Raw genomic sequence first — 8,495 nt, 5'->3', positions numbered from 1 at the left:
TTTCACAGTCAACCAATTTTTGTTGACACAACACCTTTTTTTAAGCAAGAAAATGCAACTCAGAGTGATTCCCAGGTTATTTACAACAATAATGAAAAGGAAAAACATTTAGTTCTTTTTTTTCTGCTGCTCGAGTGAAACTTCCATATTTCTTATATGCTTAAACTGGAATATTCATAAATTCTTATTTTATTCTTAAAAATTCTGGTTCATAAGTAATACTTATCAATGATATCCTTATATTTCATGAGATCTTTTTTTAACTGCACCTCATGGTTTGTTTGCTTTTTTTTAAGACTTGCAGCTGAGTGCTAAATGCAAGCAAAAAAGCATTTGCCTCAAAGCTGTGTCTTCAGGGAGAGCTTGTAAAAAAAAAAAAACATGCATAATGTCACTGCTTTAGGACATTTTGCATAAAGTGGATTTAAAATAGACACACTAACAGATGAAGACTAATGAGGAATTTTCTTTTGAGAAAAACAGTATTTTCTGTTCTCATGAAGAAAGCCGCAGCTTGTCCTGACTTGTGTCAGCTGAGAAGAAAGATGTTGATTTTCCTGTTAATCTGTTTGAGGATTACCCTAGTTATTTGGTGACAGTTTCTAAAGTTTCTTTCATCCGAGCTCAGGGGAACTGGAGCTTATTTTGTGCATCGGGGGGAGTTACAGAAAGACTCAGCAGATACCAGCAATGTTCCCTCACACATACGGAAACACATCAGCGTCAGTGTGAAATGTGGGCACTTTATTTCAGTTTCTCATTTTTACATTTTTTTTTTATGTAGCAAATGCACTTCGATGGTAACCATTACATCGTTTGAAAAAGGTACATATTGTGTGACGGATCAAGTCAAATGACAAGTACAGAAGAAAAGCAACAGGACAAGCAACTACTGTCGGATTGTTCCACTACATTAACCTAACTCTAGTTTCTGATAGCTGCCGGTCAGCCATCTGAGGTGACAGGAACCAATGCAAAGCATTGCACAATACAGTGTCTTCACAAGCAATGCAAAAAAAACATTCAATACAGTAGCATAAAAGTTATGCTATGAAAAGTAACCGAGACTTGTGTCGCCAGCAAAAAAAAAACAAAACAAAACAAAACATGACATTCACAAAGAGTGCAAATGAATGGAAACAATCATTAATCTCTGTTTAAAAGACTCAGTGGATCAAATACTAAAAACTTTCTTAACACTAAATGCAGAATGCCGTGTGAGCTGACTCAAAAAGAGAGAGAAAAAGAACCCTAAATATTTTTTTCTCCGCTGGTTTGTTTCTCCAGATCAAACTTCGGCTTTTAACAACATCATGACAGTACAATAGTTTGACACAGACGACCTCGGTGGCAAATGTGCTCCAAACGTCCCCCACCACATGCTCTGTCAGTACACGACGTGTTGGAAAAGAAGATCGAAAGCAAACGAATTGCTATTGGAGTCATGCGTGCGTGTGCGTTAAAACGAGCGACGCAGACACGAGATGGTTCACAGTCATTTTCACAATCTGAGTACTAAAGTGAGCTCCGTTACATATGTGTATGTACAAAGACAGTGAGTGTGAGTGTGTGTGTCAGTGTTTGTGTTTCTGTGGCTTTTTTTCTACACGTCGGCCACTCCGTCTCAAAGTGTAAATAAATAACGACATATGCTATTCAAACAAACCGAGAATCTGCCCCGACCCGACGCCTGCGTTCACTGAAAACACGATCAGAATTTCCACAGATTTCCTGTTACGGCAAACATCAGCCGGCCGAATCGCAGCGACCACGGCAGCCGAGCACCTCGGGCAAGAGACGTCGATTTTTCACCCACAGAAAGCCACGGGACTGCGAGGTTTGCTTGAATGGCACAACCCTATTATTTATTTCTGGGCAGCAGAGGAGGCCTCTCCCTCGCCCCCCCTTGTCCCGGGGGTGGAGGGGGGGGGGGTTAGGCCAGTTTCTGGGCCGTCTCCGTCTCCTGCTGGGTGACCTTCTCCTCGGACATGATGGTCATCCAGGGCGATACCGACCGGGTGATGGTCTGCTTGGCGATGTTGTAGTGGTTGATGAGGGTGAAGAGACGGCCGCGGCCCCCAGGGCCCTGAGGGGGGTAGTTACTGTAGAGGCCGGCCGGCATGCAGCGGCCTTGCTGCTTCGGGAAAAAAAAGACAGAACCTGTCAGTCAGACTGTGTAACGGGAGGGTAAAACAATCTTTAGAAACATATGATGAATTCTGTAAGACAATGAACAAAGTGTGATCCACAGCATTTAAAAAAAAACTGAGTGACAATGAACTGATATATTATCACAGGTTTCTAAATAAAGCTTTTAACTGTAGCTGAAAAGTGTGACGCGCTGCACAACTGGAACATCAGCCTCATCTATCCCAGCATTAAAATCCTAACATGCCTGCAAGTCACACGTTTTCCATTGTTTTTAACTGGGCAGTACGTAAAATACCTTTCCTTATTTTTTATTCCATCTTGAGGTAAACTCTATGTATAAAAGTAATTTAACAATAACTGCTTGAAAATATATATATTATTCCAGTAAAGAACTGGTCCATTCAATAATCCATCACAGGGAAACAAGTTTTTATGTTGGAAAAATAGAAAGTCATAAATAAAACAAAGCAAAATTACTATTATTGTTAAAACAAGTCACAATAAAATCAGGAAGTTGCTAATACTGTTCATTTCAGCCTGGCTGTTCACTCATATAAAATATTTATTTAATAATAAAGTAATTTCCCTTGCAACATTTATCAAAGCCCTCTGACTGTGCATGCGGATGCTATCGTTTTACCGTGTATACGAAGCTGTCAGGACAAGGCTGCTCATACTGGTACACCTTGTAGACAACCAGGAACACCACACACACCAGGAAGGCCAGGGCACAGATCACCAGCAAGGTCACCTAAAGGAGACGCGGGAAAACGTCATCGAGACGTCTCTGGAGACGGACGACACGCTGCAAGCTAGGACAACTTGCTGCGCCTAATTCGTCTTCTCTTTGTGGTAAAGCATCAGTGCCTTTAGTGAGAAACACGTGGACGTACATTTCAGCTTGTTCTCATATAGAAACTTGAAGAGCAAATGGCTGGTGTGGCCATCTGTGCAGCACAGCATCGTCTCTCGGGGGAGTTACATAACCGCTGCCGGTGTTTGTGGGTGGTGGGAGAGGCAGAAGGCGAGGTGTGGGAGAAATTGCCTCATTATTGCCTAAGATGTTGAACCCCAGAGGTGTGCTGGAGCTATTTTTATGAGCCAGGCGGACTAAAGTACGCCGTTCTGAATGCTGGTGGATATTTTATATTTGGAGCAATTTCAGATAAAGAGTTCACTGTAAATGTATTTATACAGGTGTAACTAATTCATAAAGCTGCATGAGAGAGGTACATTGACCTTTAATTTCCTTTGGAATGGGAGCAGGGTGCCATGCATGCACAGACTGCTGCCCAGAGTCATCATCATATGTTTGATAAGTCTGTTAAGAAGGTGAATAAAGAGAAAGTCCTTTACTCTGTCTGCTCCAATCCTGCAGAATAGACAGTACAACATGTACAAAGCAGAGCAACAGGAGCTCCAGGAAGAGACCGGCGGCGATGAAAGGCCTGCCTGCAGCGTTTCAAAGCACCGCTGTGTTCGCCGAGCCTCTTTTCCTCTCAGATGTTTGACAAATAAAGCTCAGTTACAGGAAGCCCGACACACCTGGACCAGACAAACTGTTGATTGTGAATATAGAAGAGGAGCCGAGCGGCCTGCGCTGCTCTCTGGAGCAGGAAGTGTTTTTACTTACTACTAAACCACATTCAGCAGTCATCCTGTCGGTTTAAACACATGCATCTGACACCAGGGAGAAGGGAGGAGCGTAAAGGATGCTGCCGTTTGGAGGCCATCGCCATGGCAGCAGCTGAATTAATGAGAGTTTCAGGGCGGGGTTTAAGTGAATCACTGTGCATTATGTCTCCCGGTGTAGCCGGACAAAATGACAGGAAGCAGAGGGGGTGAACCAGGGGATAGGGAGCACCAGGATGTCTGCAGCGAGCCAGGGAGCCCTGTGTGGGAGAAGCCAGAGATACTGGAGGTGGGATGATAAATGAACCACATTCTTACTTTGAGTCGCTCAGAAACACCTTCGATGATGCTTATGGAGAACTCTGCGATTTTGGGAGATCGTAGCTTCCCCTTCTTGGCCTCGGCATCATAATCTGCCTTTGTCTTCACCACCACCTGGTATAGACGGAAGAAAACACACACAGGCACAAGATCCAATCATCTCCAAGATATACAGACCCAGAGGGATTCAACCCAAACAAAAACCAGTGGCAGTGACAATGAAATCACTCAAAGAGATCTTACCTTATCTGGAGGTGGAAACTGCAGCTGACTGGCATCTAGAGGTGTGATGAGAGGGATGGTGTCAAAGCCGTCTTCAGAAACCACCTTCCCGTTCGTCTTCTCGCTGAAATTGTTCCCCAGTTTAACCATTTTCCCAGCTCCAAAACCTGAAGGGGTGTAAACAACAAGCACGTATCAATGAAACGGAACGATCCTCTGCCGTGTGTGTGTGTGTTTGTGTGTGTGTGTGTGTGTGTGTGCAGAGATCGTGCGTGGAAAAGTGCATGAAAAATACCAGGAGGAATCAAAGAAAGGGACGCAGGGCCACGACACAGCCTGGTAACACCACAGGAGAAAAAAAAAGGCTCCGACATAAAGGGACTGATGCGCCATCGTGGAGGTGGAGAGAGAAAAAAAAGATTTACCGCATCCGAGCACTCACCAGATCCGCCGAGATGGGTCTAGAATCCGCTCAGTCTTATTGTGCTTTATGCGGGTTTTTTTCTTTTCTTTCCTCCCCGTATTTCTCTCCGGTCCTCTAGTTGTTCTGAGGTGTGACGCAGCCGGTTTGCGGGGAGCTGCTGGTGCGCAATATGGCCAGCTGGGTCTGCGCGCCGCGCCGCGGGTCCTCCGAGCTGGAAGCTGCTGCTGAGGCTGAGGCTGAGGCTGCTGCCGTCTGGCTGCGCTGCCAGTGACGTAACGCTCTCATCGGAGCGCGCACGCACGCGCGCACATTCCACATCCAGCGAGCGCGAATAAAGAACAGAATAAGATGGATCAGGAGGTCATGTCATAGGAGAGCTGTGCCACACAAACTGTGGACTGGACAGAATTTAAAGAAAAAAAGGCATGAAAGCAGTGGTAGTGCATGCACATTTTTTCTAATTTGATTTATAATTAATCGCATATCCAATCATGGTGGTCAACATTATTCTTCTGCCATAGTATTAATTGGTCAAATCCATTAGATCAAACTACATATGAGTGTTAACTATCTTTGATTTTATTAAAACCTTTACAGTTTGCACTCAACATTTTAGTTGTACATAACAAAAGTTACCATATAGTTCATACATTAAGTTAAATCATTGACAAAATTGTGGTTTTTCTATGCAGTGATGCTGGAATCTAGAAAGGAAAAAAGAAAATTAGTTTAGAAAATAGTTTTGAAGAGTATACTGTGTGGAGTTTGCATGCATGAAAGGGTTTTCTTTGGATTTTTGGGGTCAAACGTGTTTCAGGTTTGTTGGTGACACTAAATTACCCAGAGGTGTGGCACTGACTTGGATAAAGCACTTTAAAAGATGTATAAATTATGTAAAAGGTTGAAGTGAAATGTCATGATGAACCACCATTTCTATGTAAACTGAATTCAGCGACACGTATACGTGGACATACCGGTATGCTTATGTACGCATTGGTAATTGACTTTATGTACAGCCATCAGAGCTTCATAAAGTTAACGCCAAACCAAAAGAAACTACGGTTGGAGACTGAAGGCTGGAAATCCCCATTAGAGAAGGGTCTGACTGAGGCCCTGAGGTTGTAGTGATTACTCACACTCACCACATCCACACAGCCTGTTTCACAATCCACACATAATACATTCAGGTCAGTGCAAAACATAATGCCTGACTCTTTTATCCAGAAACTGCATTAAGCACACCATTAGAGTTAATTATTTTCAGAGAAGTATTGATTTACTGGGCTTTAGAGGGCAGTTGTTTGGCTTCGGAGATTAAATTGTCTAAATCACTAAATCACCATGACAGTGTATTACAAGTCTTGTCATAAATTCTCTTGTGCATTTTCCCACATATTAACGCATATTTTAAAATAAAATCACGTCATGCTAAGGAAAAAACATTCACTGTGGCAACAGGAATGTTTAACAGTGTGTGTGACTCTCATCATGAATGTTTAACATTTAAATATACATCAAATCAGGCACCAACAAAACTGATATTAAAACCTGAATAGATTAGCCAGCATAGAGCACATCCCATAAGAAGCTTAATATGCTGCTTGGAGTTCTTCCACTGGATCTCCTCATTATGGACCTGGAAGGGAGATGAAGCAGCCATGTCTCTGCATATCATCCCGTGGCCGGTTGCCAGGCTACAGTGCGAATAAAAGGAGGATATGGGAGGATGCATAAACGGACGAGTCCAGCCTGTTAATCCACGGTGAAAAGGCAGCAGGAGGAAAGCACACGCCTGACACTGAGCTGTGTGGTCCTGGTTCAGGGTGGACTCGGCCTGCAGCAGCTGCAGACGCACCTGAATCAAGAGTGTCTGATGAGTCCCAAGTACAAAGTCATCAGTGATCAAGTTTCGCTCCTTTGGGACCTGAGAAGTGAAGTCAGGGGTTTAGTGAGAGGAAGTAGAGCTCAGTGAGTGCATCATGACACAGAGGATGCATCATTCCCCCCACACTGCTGGAACCACATCGCCTCCAGTCACACCAGGATGTCTCACATCAAGTCATAATTTTTGGAAAGCATAGCTGTTATTCTCTTTATTTTGAGATATATGGTCAATTTTAATGGAAAGTCTGCAACTATCACAAATGCTCAGGCCACAGCTACAGTTCTGCAGTGATGTCTGTTATACAAAAGCGATAAAGGCGGATCTGTCTCATATTGTTATGAAGCACTGACCTGTCTGTACAGTTCTTTGTAAACTGGACTGTATGTTTTGGATGAAGAAGATGAGACCCGCTCCATGTAATTTTGACAACTGTACCAGCCTCAGATACTTTCATTGGCAGGCAGTGGTTTTCATGGATAGTGTATTCTTTTTTTTTTTTTTTTTGTAGGGAATCACTGACTGTACAAAAATACTTAGCAGAATTATATTTTAAAATTCATATGGATCCTCTCAACTGAAATTGATAATATATGAGGCATTAAAAAGTCTGGTACTCAACTAAAATGATATTGATCGGAGTTAAGAGATCTGGGTCTGATGTAGACAGTGAGGTCCAAGCTCAGAGGGCCACAGTTGTAAAACGATATATATATATTTTAAAAAACTGAAAAGCATCAACAACTGAGAGAGGGCTTTCTTTCTCATCAGCTAGATGTATCATATTTGGAGCTGTAGATGGCAGCAGTGTCTGTGGCTGCATTCTGTCATACAAACACTAGAGGGCAACAAAGAAACACGATTCACACTGAGTAAACCACAGCATGTGTCAAGTTATGATATTATCTTTTTTTAATTTTCTTTCAACAAGCTGATCAGGAGGTCAAAACATGCTTTTCCATGAGTAACAAAAGGTCACGTGTTCATTTCATTTTTTAGATTATTGATATTTTCTGTTAGGTTGGATCAATCAATCAAAAGAATAACGGATCATCTACTGCTGGATCTGAATTATAAATGAAAAAAAAAACATAATGGATAACAAGAGAATGGAGCAGTAGTGGAAAAATGTGTAGGATGTAAAAAAAAAGAGGACCGTCTTAATTAAAACACATAAAGAAGGAGTGACAGAGTAAAAACGCTGCTTTAGTAAAAGTTAATTAAAAAATGATCACAATACACTTTAAATTGAAAAGCAACATGTTTTGGGAAATATTGATCTATAGCTGGATAGATTATCTATATCTATTCTGTTCTATCTGGACTTTAAAATAAGTTTATAGACTCTTGATCTAAACACATTATTGATTTTTCTACTGTATTTTGTTGAATTTCATGTGAGTCGCCATGACAATGACCTGCAGCCAGTCTGTAGTGAAGCGTAACCAGTGTGACTAAGCCTTATATAGCACCGAAACTGCTGCGTCTTTAAAACCCACTCTGCTCTTTGGCTGCCTGCCCAGAAACTTTATTTCCCATTTCCCATCCAGCCACATGGACTCAGCCCCGCCACGCAGAGCGCGACAGAGAGAGAGAGAAACGGCTTTTCCTCAGATTGCAGGAACCCCACAACACTCCAGCAGCAGCAGCAGCAGCAGCAGCAGGCCGGGAGCGGGAAACTTCAACAGCTTCAGGTAGGATACACACATCTGCTGCTCCGTTATTCACAGCTTTTGGTGCTAAACGTGTTGGGTCCGCTCCGCTATTGATCAGTGCGTCAGGTGACCGGTTTAAAGGTCCTGCTGCCATGTGGCTCCATTCTCTCCTGCATGAATACAGTGAATCCTCTGTGGTTTGACTGCT

The 8,495-nt window shown here is 42.7% G+C and overlaps 2 protein-coding genes across 3 annotated transcripts in view; one reads left to right on the top strand and one right to left on the bottom strand.

The window, feature by feature from the left end:
- Window positions 1–1,586: 1,586 nt before the first annotated feature.
- On the bottom strand, window positions 1,587–4,783 carry LOC115389136 (neuronal vesicle trafficking-associated protein 1). 2 transcript variants are annotated; one of them, XM_030092566.1, is made up of 5 exons: window positions 4,765–4,783; window positions 4,348–4,497; window positions 4,102–4,218; window positions 2,792–2,902; window positions 1,587–2,137 (listed from the first exon to the last, which is right to left on the bottom strand). In XM_030092566.1, exons 2-5 carry the CDS (start codon window positions 4,474–4,476, stop codon window positions 1,934–1,936), a joined length of 561 nt encoding a protein of 186 aa, XP_029948426.1. In that variant the 5' UTR covers window positions 4,477–4,497; window positions 4,765–4,783; the 3' UTR covers window positions 1,587–1,933. The 2 variants fall into 2 exon arrangements, with proteins under 2 accessions (XP_029948426.1, XP_029948427.1); XM_030092567.1 differs by having other exon boundaries at window positions 1,587–2,134.
- Window positions 4,784–8,238: 3,455 nt separating this feature from the next.
- tacc1 (transforming, acidic coiled-coil containing protein 1) overlaps window positions 8,239–8,495 on the top strand; it is a 29,938-nt gene continuing 29,681 nt past the window's right edge. The window contains exon 1 of the mRNA XM_030091388.1: window positions 8,239–8,326. The gene's annotated coding sequence lies outside the window, so the exon portion shown is untranslated. The remainder of the gene's footprint in view (window positions 8,327–8,495) is intronic.

The sequence above is a fragment of the Salarias fasciatus genome, chromosome 5 (genome assembly GCF_902148845.1).
Source record: "Salarias fasciatus chromosome 5, fSalaFa1.1, whole genome shotgun sequence".
In the NCBI taxonomy this organism is placed as follows: domain Eukaryota; kingdom Metazoa; phylum Chordata; class Actinopteri; order Blenniiformes; family Blenniidae; genus Salarias; species Salarias fasciatus.
The sequence above is the reverse complement of the archived record's forward strand: the minus strand, read 5'-3'. Positions and strand labels throughout refer to the sequence as shown.

What these genes read in the sequence shown, in the direction of transcription:
- LOC115389136 (XM_030092566.1), bottom strand. Translation starts at nt 4,476, where the DNA reads ATGGTTAAACTGGGGAACAATTTCAGCGAGAAGACGAACGGGAAGGTG. An exon ending in AGTTTCCACCTCCAGATAAG is followed by an intron (nt 4,219 to 4,347) that starts GTAAGATCTCTT and finishes CGTCTATACCAG; the next exon opens with GTGGTGGTGAAGACAAAGGC. An exon ending in CTGACAGCTTCGTATACACG is followed by an intron (nt 2,138 to 2,791) that starts GTAAAACGATAG and finishes TTTTTCCCGAAG; the next exon opens with CAGCAAGGCCGCTGCATGCC.